A 20400-nucleotide genomic window follows, 5' to 3' on the forward strand; every position below is an offset into this window, starting at 1 on the left:
ATAAATTCTTCACATACTTTTTATGTAATTTTTAGTAGACACTTAGGATGAGTAAATACTGAACTCTGTATTCAGTATAGATTTACAATGTATAGCTTCTCCTAAATTTATCTAATAATGGAATCCTTCTTAAAATAAATATCTTGGGTGATTAGAGCCCAATGAATCACATTTCAGGAAATGATGGCAGCCTACACCACTCCAGACAATTGGGAGTTTGTTCTCCTCTTGCTTACAGATTTCAGTCTTTTAAAAATCTGTATTTTTAAGCTACTTATTCATCAAATGTCATGTCCCTTCATTAAATGTGTAGCCAGCAATCATTCTTCATCTACCTCTATGTTCCCAGAGCATAAGCATACTTCATGAATGGGGTGGGGTATGTGGGAGAGGTGTTTATATTGTAAACATGTCAGTGTCCTCCATGAGATGCAAGTTCTCTGAGAATTGGGAAGATGTTCAGTTTGTATTTTTTTCTCTTTTGTACCTAGTATGGGGCTCCTTGTAACCAGCAGGTGACCAAATGTTTAAATCCTAGCTTTTAATCTCACCAATATTCTTTCAAGGTTTTCTTTTCTTAGAGACTACAACAAAATTTTTCATATGACTCGTTTTCCTTTAGGTGATTCACATATTAGCATTATCAGAAACAGCTTTAAAAGAATGCTTGATACACACACGTGGAGCTAATAATAGTCAATGCACAAAGACTAGAGCACAGAGTAATAAGCATCACCTATTGATAATGGTATGGTTTACTAACTCCAAAGTCAGGGTCAGCACAATCTGCCTCATTCTATTCTATTTCACTAAATATTTTTTAGCTTAAGTTTGTTGGCAAAATTTAAAGATTATGCTTATATATATATGTTAACTGAAAAAGGCAGCAAATAAATTACTGTGATTATCAAAACAGCATAGATTAAAAGAGAATGTAAGTTAATGAAAAAAAAACATTACTTGGTGTGGTAAAATATGGATTGTTTTCCTTCACGGGGAGCATTCACATCTATAATATTTACACAATAACTAGCTATTGGAAAAATTACTTGCAAATCACTGAATATTAGTGTCAAAAGACTACTTGACAGGGCTGGGGATATAGCTCAGTAGAGTGCTTACCTCACATGCACAAGGCTCTGGGTTTAATCCCCAACACCTCACACACACACAAAGACTACTAGACAAATATTTTAAAGTAAAACATTAAAATTTTTTTTTTATACTTGTAGATGGACAGCATGCGTTTATTTTATTTATTTTTGTATGTGGTGCTAAGATTGAACCCAGTGCCTCACACATACCAGGTAAGTGCTCTGCCACTGAGTCACAGCCTCACCCTATGTAAAACATTTTTAACAAAGAAAATCTAAAATATGTTTAATATGTTCTTCCTAGTAGCCAATCCAAAAAAAAAAAAAAACCTCCTATAACCCCATTTGTTTTTTAAATTTTCTAACATATCTATTCTAGCAAATCCCTCATACTATGAAAACTTTTCCAGCAAAATGATAGACTATTTAAAATTCACCAAACTGAATAGCTATGCTCAATAGTATGCTACTGATAACAACAACAACAAAAAAAGAAATAAATATGTAATATCCCAATTTGCTAATCTCCAAAGAGAAATGTTAACTGGTAATCACCTTGATGAGGTTAAACCTTTTTCATTAAATATGTACCCTCTTTACCATGTACTTAACGTCCTATGTCCATTGGTAACTGCTTGGAATCCCTTCACTGCTTTGACATATGTCTGTTCCCAACAACCATTTCTTCCAGACTTTAGTTCCCCTTTTCTTCCATAAAGCTTCTTTTCAGACTATTTCAAGTTCTCAACTTGTAGCACATGTGCTGTAGCACATGTTTATACAATTCTCATTTTAGATTTACTATGTACTATTTTAGGAAGATTGGTTATTGCATGTATTTTTCTTCTTCTTTTCTCCTAATAGGGCTTTGCAGCAGGCTAGGGTCCTTAACTTTGACAGGAAAGCAATTGAAACGCTATATTGAGTAATTCAAATGCTGTACTGAGTAAAATCTCCAGTGCTTCTGGTAAAAATACATATCAAACTTAACATGACTGCAAATGTCTGATCATCATCTGGTTTTAAAGTAATTAATAAACATAATCTGCATTTTAAACTACTGTATTTAGATATATATTTATCTTTTTCTTTTTGGTACTAGGGATTGAACCCAGGGGTATTTTATCACTGAGCTACATTCCCAGCCCTTTTTATTTTTATTTTTTATTTATTTTTTTAATTTTTTTTTTTTTGAGAGAGAGAGAGAGAGAGAGAGAGAGAGAGATAGAGAGAGAGAGAGAGAATTTTTAATATTTATTGTTTAGTTTTTGGCAGACACAACATCTTTGTTTGTATGTGGTGCTGAGGATCGAACCCGGGCCGCACGCGTGCCAGGCAAGCGCACTACCACTTGAGCCCCATCCCCAGCCCAGCCCTTTTTATTTTGAGACAAAGTCTACCTAAGTTGCTTAGAACCTAAGTTGTTGGGCTGGCTTCAAACTAGGGATCCTCCTGTTTTCTGAGTTACTAAGAATATGTGTTTTTGCCACCAGACCCTGGCTGGATATTTTTTAATTTATCATTGATAAATTCAGTGAGGTAAAAGGGCTGTCAAGAGACTTTTGTACAGCTCTAGAAGCTACAGTAGAATTCCTTGGGGGAAAAAACCCACACAATAAATCCTTTCACATATGGCAAAGTCTATTTTCTCTCTTTTGTTAGGCTACAACGTAGATTATTTTCTATTCTAAGTGTTAATTACTTTCTCTATTTTTGCCAAACTCGGTTCTCCCAAGGAGCTTTTCAAGACATTCAGCAGACTCAGCAACCCAACTCTGGCTGGCACACTGACTTTCCAGGGAAGAATTTAATGTGCTGTGTTTTACTTGTCAATATTTTCCCACAGAAATATTAAATCTAGATCTACTATTTCAATTTTTGTAATGTCCAGAACCACACTATTAAGTATTCTACAGATTGTTAGCATTTTTAAGCAATAGCAATACCATTAAATGGAATTATATAGCAGTCACTTAATGAAGGGGTGAAGGTCTTAACAGAATTAATTATGAGATTAGAAATTTTGCTTACATGCAAACATTGCTTACATGCAGGCTGAAACAGCAGATTAAGAGACCTATCATTGAAATTGAAATTTTAATTGAAATTTATGCTCATTTTTCACAAATAATTTAGTCTTACCAACAATTTAATGTAAAAAGAAATGCAATAACCTCATGTTTCCAATGTTATTTTAATGATTAATTTGAAATCCCATTAGGTGTCCAACACTTACCTCTGCATTGTAAAATTTGGTTTTCACATCCAATGGTTTGAGAACCTGGTTACATAAAGCATATTAATTAGGAAATTCTTATCCTTTGAGTATTTTTGTTTGTTTTAAATTACAGGGTTTACACTTGTCAAAGCCATTTCCCATCTGAATTGTTAAAAGACTTCTTAGTCGGTAAGCAATATTCTTGGGAAAAAAAAATCCCCAATGTATTTTTTTGAAAGACTACCATTATTTCTTGACTGGGTGATAATGATATGGCTGTTTACTTCAAAACATTTTGTTAAATCAAAAATATATTTTAGGGCTGAGGTTGTGGTTCAGCAGTAGGGCGCTTGGCTAGCACATGTGAGGCCCTGGGTTTGAACTTCAGCACCACATAACAATTAATAAAATAAAGGTATTCAAAAAAATAATAAATTGCTTTAAAAAAACATATCTTGAGGGCTGGGATTTTGGCTTAGTGGCAGAGCGCTTGCCTCTCACATGTGAGGCATAAAAATAAATAAATAAAAAATATTGTGCCCATCTACAACTAAAAAAAAAATAAAGATTTTATGTACTGTACATTTTAATATTATATATAACAAAAACTATAAAAAAGCAATTGAAACTTTTAATTTTCTTTTAAAAGGCATGTAAGTTACTGATGCAGTAAAACAATGACAAAATAGTTTTTCTAGCAATAGTACTTTTTCTTGCAATTATAGAGGAATAAAAAAATACAAACCATCATATCTACACCTGCACTTAAATATCTATTAGTGATATTTTCGTTTCACCATCCACACGTATGTGTTAAACTGTAGTTTTTATCTATTTTTGGAGGTCGTTGAAAGTTTTGTCTTAATACAATATTGTACTTAAAATTCCAGTGATTCATGAACCCCTTGAAGGAAGGTTGATCCACTCACCTCAAGTGAATAATCTCTCATTTAAATATTCCTTTAGAAATTTAACACTACTCACACTCATCGCATGTGGACTTGACTCTTAACTTATCCCTCTTTTAGATTCTTCTGTGTTTATTCAAGACATGAAAACAAGCTATTTTTCTTTGGAAAAAATCTCTTTCATTATAATAACACTACACTGGCAATACTAATTTCTCTGCCTTTATTCAACTTAATTTGGTCTGACTTCAGACTAGTAGTAACACAACAAACCCAAGAAGTGAAATATTTGATTTATTTGAAGCTTATTTTCTCTCCAGATAAGTAGAATTACTACACTTCTAGGAAGATAAAAAGTACCTAAAAAGTAATTTATCATTGTCATACTCAATACCTGAAATTTGAAGAACTTTCTAAAGTACATTTTTTCTCCACCCTGAGTTGTATAACTCACAGCACACACCAGGCTGAAAAAAAAAAATGTTTTAATGGTATAGAAAATTTTATCTTATTTCTTAATAGTAAATCTAACACACCTCAATTCTACTTTACAAATATGAAAAACATTTATATCTGTGGTGTGAAACTGTAGCCAAATAAAATTAGAGCAGGAAAATAAAAAAGTTCTAGCAGATATAAATATATGAGCAAGAAAGCTCTGATTAGTAAAGGGAAACAGCATTTTTGGAGTAGGAAGTCAAACACTTTTTCTTGGAAACGTGAAATATATTCTAAAACAAATCTCAGAATAGTCCTACACTTGAAAGTAAAAGATTAAATTCATATAAACTAGAAACAAAAGAATTTTAAAAGAAATTCTAGGATAGACTTTTTAACATAAATGGTTTTAAATGAAATAAATAAAAAATGCTAAAACAAACACAATAAAGAGAGGGAGGGAAGAATAGAAGTTTACCGTATTAGACAAAGGGGAATGAAGGGAAGGGAGGGGAGATGGGAATAGGAAAGGACAGTAAAATGAACTGGACATAATTTTCTTATGTTCACATATGAATACAGGACCTCTGTAACCCCACATCATGTACAACCACAAGAATGGGAAGTTACACTCCATGTATGTATGTCAAAATACACTCCACTCTGAGTTGTATAACTCACAGAACACATCAGGCTGAAAAAAAATTTTTTTTAATGGTATAGAAAAATTTCTCATGTATATATAAATGAACAAATGAAAACAACCAAACAAAAACCACTAAAACAATGAAAAAAGAGACAACAACTTGGGATAAAATATTTATAAAAATATATGAAGATGATTAGAATGTTAATACACAAAGGGTTGTTTTAAGTGAATAAGCAAAACACTATCTCACTCAGAATATGAGAAAAGGCACACAGATATATTGGCTAACAAAAATATAAAAATGTTTAAAATGTAAAAATAGTTGAACAAAACAATGATATGTATTTTTTAACTATCACGATTTAGCAAGAATTCTTTATAAGTGATATCAGGTCTGGTGAGGGTTTATAGAAACTGAATCCTTACATTGTTAGTGGTTGTAAAAAACTTATTTTTTAAGGTTTTTAAAAATTGGTGCATTAAAATTATATATAATGATGGGACTCACCATTACGTATTCATACATGCACACAATATTATGATATAATTTGGCTAAAAAAAGTAACAAAAAAAATAATTTGGCTGATATTGTTCCCCAGGTATTTCCTTTCCTTCTCTTCTTCCCTCCTCCTGCTTCCTTTCTTAACTCTACTAGTCTTCCTTCCATTTTCATGAGACTATCCTATTTTTCTCTATAGCTTCTCTGTAGAGAAAAATATGACCTTTTACTTTCTCAATTTGGCTAATTTTGAGTAACAAAAGTTCCGTCCATTTTTCCTGAATAATTTCATTCTTACTGGCTGAATTGTATGTGTGTGTGTGTGTGTGTGTGTGTGTGTGTGTGTATGTACATATACACATATTTATACATACATGCATACCATATTTTCTTTATCCACTCAGTGACAGAAACATGCTGGTTCCATAATTTGGATATTGTGAATTGTGCTGCTATAAACATGGACATGCATGTACTGTCATAGTATGCTGTCTTTAATTCCTTAGGATAAATATTGAGGAAAGGTATTTCTGGGTCATATGGTGTTTCTAGACTTTGGAGGAACCTCCATATGGATTTCCTCCTTAGTGGTTGTATTAATTTACAGTTCCAACAACAGTGTAAGTGTTCCTTTTCCTCCATATTCTCTCCAGTATTTGTTATTGTTTGGGCTCTTGATGGGTGCCATTCTTTTTTTTTAATATTTATTTTTTAGTTATAGTTAGACACAATACCTTTACTTTATTTATTTACATGTGGTGCTGAGATCGAACCCAGGACCTCGCACGTGCCAGGCAAGCACTTTACCACTGAGCCACAACCCCAGCCCCTTGATAAGTGCCATTCTAAGTGGAGTGAGATAAAATTGCTAGTTTTGATATGCACTTCTCGAATTGCTAATGTTGAACATTTTTCATGTATGTGTTGGTTATTTGTATTTCTTCTTTTGGGAAGTGTCTGTTTAGTTCATTGGCCCATTGATTAACTAGGCTATTTGTTTTCAGTGTTTTTTGAGTTCTCTATATATTCTAGATATTAATCGTCTGCTAGAAGAGCATCTAACAAAGATCTCCGTTTTGTGGACTTTCCTCACATTTTAATTCTTTTTGCTCTGCAGAAGCTTTTTAATTTGATACCATCACATTTATTAATTCTTGGTTTTATTTCCTGTAGTTTAGGAGTCCTATTGATGAAGTTGTTGCCTGTACCTATATGTTAATGTTGACCCAATACTATCTTCTAGGAGTTTGATAGATTTTGGTGTAAGTCCTAGGTCTTTGATCCATTTTGAGTGACTTTTGTACAGGAGGAGAGACAAGAATCTAGTTTCATTCTTTTACATATGGATAACCAGTTTTCCTAGTAATATTTGTTGAAAAAGCTGTCTTTTCTCCAATGTATGTTTCTGGCACCTTTGTCAAGAATCAAATGACTGTATCTATGTAGGTTTGTCCCTGTGTCTTCTCTTCCACTAGTCTGTGTGTCTATTTTTTATTCCAGAACTATGCAGTTTTTGTTACTATAGATCTGAAGTATATTAGAACTGTATTGGCTATTCTAGATCTTTTATTCTTCCAAATAAATTTAAGACTGTTTTTCTAGTTCTGTGAAGAATGTATTGGTAATTTTGATGGAGACTGCATTGAATATGTATATTGCTTTTGGTAATATATGGTCATTTTAACAATATTAATTCTGCCTATCCATAAACACAGGAAGTCTTTCCATCTTTTTGTGTCTCCTTCAATTTCTTTCTTCAGAGTTCTGTAGTTTTCATTGTAGAAGTCTTTTATCTCCTTGGTTAGATTTTGTTCATAGTTTTTTTTTTAGGCTGAGAATGGGATTGCTTTTTCCCCCATTTCTTTCTCAGCAGAGTCATTGCTGATGTATAGGAAAGCTATTGATTTTCGTACACTGATTTTATAACCTGCTACTTTGCTGTATTTCTTTATTAGTTCTAGCAGTCTTATGGTGGTTGTAAGGAACTTAGAAAACAATCTGTGGGTAAAGAGCCTTAAAAATGCTTATATGTTCCAATAGAAACACACCTCAGGTAATCATAAGGAAATATTAAAGTACTAAATACTATGTTATTCATCAGTGAAAAACTGATAACAATTTAAATGACCAGCATTAGGTTAAACAAAGCATAGTCTTCCAATGCAGTCATTAAAAGAGTATGTTTTGGGGGTGTGACTATAGCTCAGTGGTAGAGCACTTGCCTAGATGTGAGGCACTGGGTTTGATCCTCAATACCACATTAAATAAATAAAGGTATTGTGTCCATCTACAACTAAAAAAAAAACAAAAAAACTTTTTAGAAAGTATGTTTTCAAAGAACACTGACTGATGTGGAAAAATGTTCACAGTGAATTGAAAAGAATAAAATCCTAAATAATATAAAATTTGTGTAAAATATTATTTAAATTACTGACATGTATTTGTTTATACACATATGAAAAGACTGAAAATAAATATATTAATATTTTAATAATTCTTGTATTAAGTGAAAAATTATTAGATAATTTGATTTCTAAATTAGGACTATGCCAAGGGCTAGGGAGCAAACTGATCGAAACACAACACCTAACCTTAAATACTTACAGTGGGAAGTACTGTAGCAGGGACAGGTTTTGAAACTAGATTCAGATTTGAGTTCTGTCTTCTAAACTAGCTGTTTAATTTTACAAGAGTCTCATTTTCTGTAAAATGGGGATTTAAACATTTATCATCATTTTCAGAAATTCAATTTTACAAATATTGACCACTGTTTTCTTCCAGATCCTGGGAATATAGAAGATTTCATGAACTTCATATTTTAATAGGAAAAGTAATACTCAAGTATGTATGAAATACTGTAAGTATGAAAGATGTTAAAATTTATTAGTTATACATAAAGGTCATAAAGGTCAGGAAAGTCTCTTTTAGGAAATCATGTTGCTGAGATAGGAAAAAAAATTAAATATAAATTATACAAAATGTCATTGGCATTCCTTTATAAGGGAACACATTTCAAGACATGGATTTGGAGGTGAGAGATGTCCACATGATTGCAATGCAGAGAAGGTGAGAAGGGTGACAAAAGGTTGGTAAGGATTAGGTTGTGAAGCTTTCTGAAAAACATACAAAGTTAGAATTTCCAAAAAGCAACAAGAGGTCATTAAAAATGTAAATGATGATGTAATTAATGAATGATGGCTCAGAAATTTGAACTTTAGGAAATTTTACTCCAAATTTTATACTAATCACAGACTCTATAGTAAAAAGTGCCTACCACAGAGCTTGTCATCAAAATTAACTGACCAAATAGTTATTATACATATTTAATATTAGCTGTATTATGTGTTTTAATGAGCATTGAGAAGGAAAAGGAATAATGGAAATAGAGAAGAAATGAAGCAGATAAATGAGAAATATTTAGAAGTAATAGGAATGTATGAATTCACTGGATGTGGGAGTGCTAAAGGAGATAGAGAACTCTAAAATTACTTCATATGGCTGAAATATTCCTATTTGTCTTTTAGACTGAAAGAAAAAGAACATTCACATTCAAATATATTCACAGGTCAACAATACAAACTTTGAGATAATTTTTCACAGCTTTGTCTTACTTTGGTTCTATATTTCTGAATTCTCAGGGGAGAGTATACATACCCAGTTAAATATAGAAATGAAAAATGTGAATTTAAAAATAAACACCATGAACATCAGTTGCTAACATTTTTAAAAGATTACAAATGTAAGTTTAAAGTGCTAACTAGGTTTTAAATATGAATTTGGCTTTTCTTTTTTTAAGATTGTAGATGCAAAAATGAAGCCAGAGATAAATGATAAACTATATTTTCCCCTTACAAATATTTTGTTTAAAGTTAGTTTTGGTAAGTATGCAAATATGAAACATAAAATTCCTTTGGAAGTGGGTTCTTAGAAGGTTAAACAGAAAGCAAAAATCTCAAAGAAAGGCATAAGTAAAAGCCAAATGGTAAAATATCCTTACATGTGTGTTCCAATTTCCTTAACTTCATGGTGTATGACATCATCAATACAACAATCAGGTTTAAGTTCAGCCACTGCAGCATTGGAAGCTGAAAGATTTAAACGCTGAGAACTTGTCTGAAGGTCAGCCTTGGAAGAAAGAGGTATAAAAAATATCCAAATGAGACTGGTTACCTTTTGTGTGGATGGATCTGGATGGATATGAGTGGAAAGAAAAGTGGGGGAGTAAGAACAAAGAAGCGGGGATGAAGAACAAGCAATATTTTTCTCTGTAAACCTTTCTGCACAGTTCTTATGCTTATAACTAAGGCAACTGTATGTACTTACACAGACAAAGCCCAAAAATACAAAACAAAACAACAATAACAACAACCAGGAATTAGGGAAAATCCATATAGTAACATGTGAGCCTACCTGTTTTAAAATTGTACAATGTAAACACACGAAAATGAAGAGGAGAAAAAAGAACTAATGAAAGTAAGCGTGGAAAACAAAATCTTAACTATAGTCAAGATAAAAGGAAAATGGTACGTCAATGTTGTACTTGGCCAGCGCATTTTTTTTTCCCATAGGGATGAGACAATATGCAACTTTTTATGTATACACTAGAACTAAAAAAAAAAAAGTATATATATTATGGATAACAAGAGACAGATTTCTTATCTTTAGAGAAAAAAGGTAGAAATAAGGAAAGGGGGAAGGCTACAATGAAACCTTTTGTGTTAGATTAGAATTTGAAGTATCAACATGAACTTAGGGTTTTTAAACATATATACAAATGAACTTAGCCAAAATAAATATACTGTGTTTATATATGAGTATATAATACTAAAAATAATTCAAAACAATATTTGATATGAGAGACCAATTAAGTTAAAGGAGAACTGAGTGACATTAAAGTCATCAACTAAGGAAGTACTGCCTTCTCTAAAGTAGTACTTTATCTCCAGCCAGTTACTTTCTATGATATTCTCCCCTTTTCTTTTCTTTTTTTTTTTTAGTTATTGATGGATCTTTATTCATTTGTTTACATGCAGTGCTGAGAATTGAACCCAGTGCCTCAAACGTATTAGGCAAGTGCTCTACCACTGAGCCACCCTAGCACTCTCCCCTTTTCTTAATTTTTGGACATGTAGCACTCTAATTGTCTTAAATAGCAGCCTCCCTTAATCTCAGTTACTGCCTGTCACTTTCAACTTTTATTTCTTTTTAACATTTATCACAACATCTAATTACCTTATTTAGGATTTTGCTTATCTCTTTCTGTCTCACCTACCAGAAATGTCTTTGGAACCTTTTGTCTTTTCTTGCTCAGAACTATAGCATAGGCAATTAATAAATATTTGTTGACTACCAAATGTATAAATTAAGTTGTGATAAAACTTCAAGGCAAATATCAAGAAAATTCAGAGGATGTAAAGATCACATTAGGTTATAGAGATTAGTGTAGGCTTTTACATAAGAGTTAGGAATTTTTAAATGATTTTGTTTCTTTAAGAAAACAGTTGTTGCAGTTAATTCTAATTTAAAATTCTTAATGTTGGTCATTTTGGAGTAGGATATTTATTAATGTTGTCTCTTATTATGTTCAATTATAAAATAGTAGTAGCTCTATTTATCAGGCACTTACTAGGTGCAAGGCCCTATTCTAAGCATATTACTTAAGTAACCCTCACAATCCTGAAGTAAGTAGTATCATTCCTATTTTACAGACAATGAAAAAGAGGGCACAGAAAAATAACAACTTTCCCAAGATTATTCAACTAGTCAACAATGAAGCTGAGATTCAAAATTTCTTAAAATGTTTTCAAAATTAGAGGGAGGAAAAAAGAGAGAAATACTTAAAACCTACTGGCTCACTACCCAATGTTTTCCTACGAGTTCTCCCAATATGCATTTTCCTATGCCATTTTTTGTTAACCATAGCTACAGTGTATGTTATATGACTGAACACTTTTGTCTTTCTCCTTTGTTACTATTATAAATAATGCTGTACATAAATATTAGAGAGCCAGTTCTAGGAGTTGGAGATATATCAGTGGACACCCTGACCCTGTTTATATTCTTTGGAAAGTAGATAAAGAAGACAACTAACAATATACAACTGAGTACATTATTATAGTATATTAGAAGTACAAGTCTTGGGAGAAAAGAAGCAGAGTAAAGAGTAAAGGGCTGGCCTGGGGTAGAAAAATGCAATTTAAATTGCAGGGTAGTTTTCATGCTGCAAATTGGTTTTTTGATGGATAGGATTTGAATAGGCAAGAAAAAAAGGGGGAAGCGAGTAAGATGAACAGAGTTAGCAAAACACAAGCATGAAAGCACAAGATATCTTCAGAAGTCATCAAGATTTTGGTTGAGGGAATATAGAATGTTCAGGAACAGAAAAGACTACTTTGAAACATCTTGAATAAGCTTCAAGACAGAGAAGTCTTCTCTGTTTTGTTTCCTACTGTAACTGTAGTATCTAAAATTATGCTAAGCATATCTATTTGTTGAATGAATGTGTGAATGACCAGTACAGAGAAGTAGTTCTCTAAGTCTGGTTCCCAGACCAATAGAATCAGTATCACTTGAAAATAAGTTACAAAAATAAACTCTTGGGCACCATTCCAAATCAAATGAATCAAAAATTTTAGGGATGGGGCACAGAGGGTTTTAACAAACTCTCCAGATGATTATGATGCCTTCTAAAATTTGAGAACCAAGAGAGAGAGAACCTTAGAGCTACTTACTATTTTTTATTTATAATACACTAATTACCCTGTTTTTTGAACACCTTTTTGGTAGTGCATTAAGGCTTTCAGATTTATACTAAGATATTTTAGAAAATAAAAATGAACTAATGGTTTCCAGTGATATCACAGATAGCATAAGCATTTATATTCTCAAAATATTGAGATGACAGCAAAGGAATAAAAAATGCAAAGTCTCAATCTTTTATTCATAATTCCAAAATTCAAGGAGCTATACAAAATTAAATTGTTGAGGGCAGAATTTTGGTTACCTCAAGTGTAAATATGAATCTCCCAAGATATCCTCAGAAAAATAAAAAAGAATAAAACTATAAAAAGCTTATATTAAGCTGGGCATCGTGGTGCATGCCTATAATCCCAGCGGCTTAGGAGGCTGAGGCAGGAGAATAGCAAGTTCAAAGCCACCTTCAGCAACTGTGAGGCGCTAAGCAACTCAGTGATACCCTGTCTCTAAATGAAATGCAAAATAGGGCTGGGGATGTGGCTCAGTGGTCGAGTGCCCCTGAGTTCAATCCCTAGTACCAAAAAAATAAATAAAGTATTGTGTCCATCGAAACTGAAAAAAAAAAAAAGAAAACTTATATTAGTGTAACTAGAAGGCAGCAAATGTCTCAAATTCATTTTCTGGGTAAGCAGAAAAATATCAAATCCTTATGCTCTTCTAGTGAGCAATATACAAACAAGATGCGAACTTAAAAACCTGGGGGGTGTAATATGGAGAAGAGAAAGAGAAAAGTAGCATAACCAACAGGTAAGAGTTAAAGGACATTATTAAAAACTAAAAGCCCTATACTGAGAAGCTAAGTAAGAAAACAGAATGGGGGAGGCAGGCATTGAGCATTATAAATACTAAGATTAAAAACTAGAACAAAACCATAAAACTTCATAACACCAAAAGATATTAAAAACAATAAAAACACAATAGCAACGAGAAAAATTAATATAACATACTTAATATTTACAATATAAAATAATACAACACAATTGAAATCAAGCACATCAAACTTATCAATACATATGAATGGGCTTAAGTCATCTATTAATAAAATTTATCACTCAACTATATGTTATACACAAGAGACACAATTCAAAATCATTTGAAATAAATAAAAATAAAAGGAGATGGGCAAAAGGCATATCACACAAATGAAAACAGTGAAAAAGCAAGGGTAAATGATATAGCTATCACAAGATTCAAGTCAAAAAGCATGAAAAATGGCCAAAGAGGATATAACTCAGGGGTGCTTTAACACTGAGCTACATTTCCAGACCTCTTTATTTTTTATTTTAAGAGAGGGTCTCACTAAATTACTTAAGGCATTGCTAAATTACTGAAGCTTTCCTTGAACTTGTAATCCTCCTGCCTCAGCCTCCCCAGTCTCTGGAATTACAGGTGCGTGCCATTGCACCCAGCCAACATAGCCTTTTTAAGGCAAACTACATGAAATTTAAGGAGATATAAATAGAAATGCTATTTCTATTTATATTATATACTAACAATATGAGATAAATGTCACTTTTACTGGCAAGATAGATCAGGATGACAAAAAAGAAAAGATATAAATGATCTAAACAATCAGTAAAACAGGTCTTATGAATATATGGATCTAGCTTTACAACCAATAATAAAGAAGGAAACTTCTCAAATAAACATGGAAAAATTCATTTAAAAAAATAAATATTCAGTCAAAGAAAGCATCAGCAAGTTCCATGAATATAAATATTACAAGAATGACACTGATTACAATGTAATAAAACTAGAAATTATTAATAAGAATTAAAATAGGAAAATGTAGGCTTTTTCTCTGAAAACCCTTCCAATAAACAACTCTTAGGTAAAAGAGGAAGGACAGGGCTGGGGCAATAGCTCAGTCCTCCCTTGAGTATGTGAGCCACTGGGTTCAATACTCAGTACCACATAAAGATGAAGAAAAAACAAAAGTAATCATAATGAAAATACTATGTAACAGAATCTGTACGATATATCTAAAACAGTGAACCAGAAAAAATTTCATTTTATCAACAAAAATAAAATAAATGGGTTAAATCTCCAGTGAAAGAAGGAAAAAAAGAAGAAAATAAATAAGCAGAAACCTAAGAAAGAAAATAAAGTCAAAAGCAAAAATTACTGAAGTAGAGAACAGAAAAACATTTGATGAATTTAAGTTTTTTTTTTTTTTTTTTTTTTTTTAAATATACAAACCTAAAGCTATCTGACTTGGGAACAAAAAACCAGCAAAAATAGGAAATGATCAGGGGCAAATAACATTTAAATAGAAGAAATTTTTAAGAGATGATTTTTCACACTTCTATATCAATAAATTTGAAAATCTACATTAATATTTTTTTTTCTAGAAAAATGGCTTCACAAAATTTACACTATTAGAAATAGAAACCTTTTAAAGAGACTAGGGAAAAAAAGAAAATGTTATAAAAGCGTTTCCCCACAAAACAGCAATAACTCACATGATTCTGCTGTTGCATTCCATAAATCCTTTAATGAGCAGATACTATAAATGATCCCCATATTGCTACTAAGCACTGAAATAAAGTTAAATTTCCTAAATGTTTTACTAAGCAACCATAATACTGATACCTAAAATCTTATAAAAACATAACATAAGAAAAATGCAGACCAACATCATGCTGTGTGTCCTGACATACATTCTCCTATGAGATTAAATGGCTTATGCATATATGAATTGAATCTAAGCAGACCTCTGGTTGATACTGCATTGCTCAATAAATAGCTATTCTTTTTTTTTTTAATTTTTAGTTTTATGTTTCAGTTGTTGATAGACGTTTATTTTATTTATTTATATGCAGGGCTAAGAATTAAACCCAAAGGGCTAAAATCTTAAGCTGGCTTTCAAAATGGTATACTGTATAGCTAGTAAACATCTCTACCACATTATCTCCTCTTACAAGTGAATTTTGCTTGTTGCTAAAAGAAAACATTATGTATCCTCTATGCCTCTGCCTCTGATAAACATGTCTTCTACTTTTTCCTCTAAATGCTACTATTCTTTCAACATCCTTTTGCTTTCCCTTTCTTCTAATAAGCCTTCCTGATTGAAACAATACCCAGTGATCTTTCTTCCTTGTTCAAATATTATGTTAATCAGATATAGTAACAAAAACTTGAAACCATTATTTACCTTTGACTAGTTATTTTCTTATCCAAGACATCACAAACTTTGAGGATGAGAAAATATGTGTGTGTGGCATAATGTCATTTTAGTGTGTAGCATAATGTCATTAGATATCCATCAATACTTGATAATGACAACTAAAAATTCTAATATCAAACCTACATTTTAATGAAGTCTAAAAATCACAGGAGAGAAGCCGGGCATGGTGGTGCACACCTGTAATCCCAGCAACTCGGGAGACTGAGGCAGGAGGATGGTAAGTTCAAGACCAGCATCAGCAATTTAGTGAGACCCTGTCACTAAGACCCTGTCAAAATAAGAGAAAAAAGGGCTGGGAATATGGCTCAGTGGTTAAGTGCCCCTGGGTAAAATCACCATTATCAAAAAGAAGACTTTTTTAAAATAATAAAATATAACCCAAGCAAGAATGTTCAAGAATATTACTTACTTTTACCAATATGTCTTTTACAATTTGATTGCTATCGTTATGAACGCTGATATAACTGGAAAAGGTCTCTCCCAAGAATATATTTCTGTGAAATGAAATACAATTTTAAGCAGCTATTCATTCAGGTTTTATCATAAATTTCAAGATTTTAGTCAATAACCACATTCTATTTTGAGTATCACAAGGAACCTCAGATGGAAAAAATTTACTAATGGATAGAGAAATCAGGTGAACTATTGCTTCAACATTCCTTTATTTTTATTAGATAACTCATTCATTACCTAGTCTATTTCAAAATAAAACATGGTATGCTGGGTGCAGTGGCACATGCCTAGAATCTGGAATATTTTTGTGAAATTATTTCACTATTCTAATAAAAGTGACCAGTGGCTTTACTCTATATAGTTTTATATTTTTTACATGAATATATTCTCAAGTTTTCAAGATATTAGTCAATAACCACATTCTATAAGTCTTAAAATATATCGTTATTTAATACAATTAGGATTTTCTTTCCTCTCTTTTTGGCAGGACTTTGTGCATGACAGGGAAGCAGTATACCAATAAGCAGTATACATCCTGGGCCCTAAAATACAGTAAGAGCTAAAGAAGAAAGTTAAAATGCTAACATCCTAGGAAAAACTAGTAACATATTTTAATATGTACCTCTTTTTTAAAAAAAAAAGAAAAAAAAGAGAAAGAAAACTAGAATCACATAATATAATTTTTATCACTTTTTCCCACTTAAATGTATTTTAAACATTTTTCTATTACATAGTTATATTTGAAAACATGATTTGTAACGTTCTTTAAGGTATTGTTGCATGTTTCATGTGAATGTATCATTTTTACCCGAAATTTTGAGGTAAAGTCAACATTTCTCCCAACATTAAAATTTCTGCACCACGTACAGTTGAAGGATCATCTCTCATCAGTTGGTTGAAGAGATCTCCTATAGCAAGAGAAAAAACAAAGTTCTAACATCTTATTTATTTATTTATCTATTTTTTAGGTGTAGATGGACATAACACAACCTTTATTCTTAAGTGGTGCTGAGGATCGAACCCGGGTCCCGCCCGTACTAGGTGAGCGCTCTACCGCTGAGCCACAATCCCAGCTCTAACATCTTTTAAGTAAGTTTTACCTATATAAAGAAACAGTTGGAGGCCTGGGTACAGCTTAGTGTAGACTGTTTGCTTAACATGTGTGAAGCCCTGAGTTTAATGCCAGCTCTGTAAAAAGACAAAAAGAAGAAGTAGTCGGAAGAAATATTTAAAATAAACAATTCTGCCAGGCATGGTGGTGCATGCCTGTAATCCCAGCTATTTGGGAGGTTGAGAAAGAATGATCATAAATTCAAGGTCAGCCTCAGAAACTTAGTGAGACCCTGTCTCAAAAAATAAAAAGGATCAGGAAAGTGTGCCTGGGTTCAATCCCTAGTACCAAAAAATGAATAAATAAATAAAAATAAATAGAGGGCTGGGAATGCAGCTCAGTAGTAGAGAACCCCTGGGTTAATCCTCAGTACTAAAAGAAAAAAGAAGAAATTATATTTTAAAAATCTGATTTTTAATCTTTTAAAAATGACACAATATTTATACTTATTTATGAGGTACTGTGTTGTAATTCAATATGTATATATAATGTGTAATGTGATTTCTAATCTTTAATAGAGCAAAGCATGTAAAATATCTGATCTTACAGAACAAACACTTAGAAACAAAGGAAAATATAGGTCATAAGTTCTGATATGCTATATAAAGCACCAATAATTCTTTATAAAAAGAATCCCACACTGATAGAAAACCTGAGGGTAAAGGCAATATTTTAATAATATTATGAATATGGATGTATCTTTGTTTAAACTAAAATAAAAGTGTCTTGTTATCATGGGTTACCAATAGTACCTTGACATGTAGATCATACATGAGGCCTGTTTTTCAGAAGGCCACCATTGGTCATATGGTACAAAACAGGGCACAAAGAATCCTTTGAAGGATTAACACAAGACTGCCAAGGCTACTCTTACTGCAAGATAATGTAGGCAACCCAGGCTCAACTTTTCCTTAGGTGCAAACAGGTTAAGCACATGCTATACATACCAGGTAAGTCTTTCTCTTCACATGTTACTGGAATATTGGTGAATAAAGTAGGCTTAGTTAATCGCATCACTGTGAATTAAGAAAGTAAACAAAACATTAATATTGTTTTGGGCTAATATTCTCAAGTCTAATGTATAATACTCATTAATTTTATGCTAACATAAAATATAATTTCAATATACTTCCTAAGATTACCAATCATTTTAAAAAACATTAAAATGAAATAAAAATTTTACATAAAAGAGTAATTTTTATTTGCAAATTATGCATTCAAGATTGTGAACCCTGGATTAATTTTTGGCATTTAAGTTAAAGTGAATCACTACATAGGAACTCATCTTGGAAATTTTCAAAATATTAAGTGAATTGACAAGTTGGCAAATGAAGTTAGTTAGGATCAGGACAGAAGTAAAAAAAATAGTAAAATGTGCACAACTTGGATGCCCTCCACATTATCTTTTTCCTTTGAATTTGACCTAATATTTATTTGAAGATAGACAGGTAAAGAGGGAAACACAAAATTATGGTACTACTGCCACTCTTCTAGAGAGTAAATGCTAATCCCTAATATATTTCCATGTCTATGGCTTAAGAGTGGAAACCAGAAATAGTAGTGGGCCCTATGATAGTTAGTGCTAGTGATAATCTAAATATTCTAAAAAGGTTTCAAAGAAATAATGGGCTCTAAATTCTTAGGCCTTAATTACTTCAGTGTTGTCCATGTAAATGAGAAATTAATCATTTTTAAATATCACTGTACTATTTGAGCTAAAACTCATCCTTAATTTCCCAGTTTTGAATTTTATTGTTTTTCTGAGGGGCAGAAAGCAATTTACCTAGAAAAAAATTAGAAAAATTTAAATTTCTACATATGAAGATGAAGACGTTCTTTTTTTTTTTTTTTTTAAGACAGAGAGAGGGAGAATTTCAATTTCCCCCCCCCCCAGCGGACACAACATCTTTGTTTGTATGTGGTGCTGAGGATCGAACCCGGGCTGCATGCATGCCAGGCGAACACGCTACCGCTTGAGCCACATCCCCAGCCCCTGAAGATGTTCTTTTAAATTTGTGATTCTTGGATTAAAAAACTGTTCATAAGAATTGCATGATTGTACATTTTTAGTTCTATGTATAATCAAAAACTGAATCATAAAAAAGTGTCATGATTACCTAACTTTTAACACTTAATTAGCAACCCTGTGCATTAAAAAAAAAACAAAAAACAAACAAACCTGAAAAACAGAAATCAAATGCCCAATATCAACCAACTTTCATTTCAAGCTCATTGGCGATTCTAAACTTCTAGGAAGTTTCTCTGGGAATTTCAATGAAGAGAAAGATGATGAAATGAAAGAGGAAGAAATCACAGAAGTTGTCTTGAAGACATCTTTTTTCAATTAATGACTTTTGGAGGCATTCATGCACATGATGCTTATTTTCTAAACAAGGGTCTCATTTGAGACAGTAAAAAGGAAAGTAAAAACAAAACAGTATTTAGACAGAATGAAATCTATCAAGAAAAGTTTGTCTCTTTAGTTAAAAATTAGTGGACTGCTTGTGTTTTAAACATTATTGTATCATAATTCAGGCTATTAACAGTCCCTCCAAAAGGCACATTTACCATGCATTATCAAGTTCCTACCATGCTGGACACACGTACTATAAAGCAAAAGCAAACACATTCATCTTTCTAGTCTTACTAGTTATTCTCACGGAGATGGTTTGACAGAATGGTAACTCAGTACAAGCTCTTTGAGGGATGGTCCATAATTGTCTTCCTTACTATATCTAGCAACCTAGCCCAAGGTAGGCATTTGCATTTCTAAATACATATTTATATGCTTCTGTAGAATTTTTATTCTATTCATCACTTTGGATATTTTCATGAGGTGATATATAAACTCAATAACATTCTGCTTATAGAAAACTTAAAATAACTCTAAAAACTAGCCAAGTAAGGGGCTGGAGTTGTAGCTCAGTGGTAGAGTGCTGGCTTAGCACATGTGAAACACTGGGTCTGATCCTCGGTACCACATGAAAATATATAAAATAAAGGCATTGTGTCCATCTACAACTAAAAAAATTTGTTAAGAAACTATATAAAAAAATAGCCAACTAATACGTCAGCATTAATAGTAAG

General features: G+C 32.1%; 1 protein-coding gene across 12 annotated transcripts in view; it reads right to left on the bottom strand.

The window, feature by feature from the left end:
• Trappc13 (trafficking protein particle complex subunit 13) overlaps positions 1–20400 on the bottom strand; it is a 44921-nt gene that overhangs the window by 20038 nt on the left and 4483 nt on the right. For all 12 annotated transcript variants that reach the window (XM_076857213.2, XM_077109483.1, XM_077109484.1 and 9 more), the window contains 6 exons: positions 18261–18329; positions 17011–17110; positions 16159–16243; positions 9804–9931; positions 4615–4687; positions 3331–3375 (listed from right to left, as the gene is read on the bottom strand). In XM_076857213.2, the coding sequence (XP_076713328.1) occupies positions 3331–3375; positions 4615–4687; positions 9804–9931; positions 16159–16243; positions 17011–17110; positions 18261–18329 (500 nt within the window). The remainder of the gene's footprint in view (positions 1–3330; positions 3376–4614; positions 4688–9803; positions 9932–16158; positions 16244–17010; positions 17111–18260; positions 18330–20400) is intronic.

Source organism: Callospermophilus lateralis, chromosome 5, assembly GCF_048772815.1.
Source record: "Callospermophilus lateralis isolate mCalLat2 chromosome 5, mCalLat2.hap1, whole genome shotgun sequence".
Taxonomy (NCBI): Eukaryota; Metazoa; Chordata; class Mammalia; order Rodentia; family Sciuridae; genus Callospermophilus; species Callospermophilus lateralis.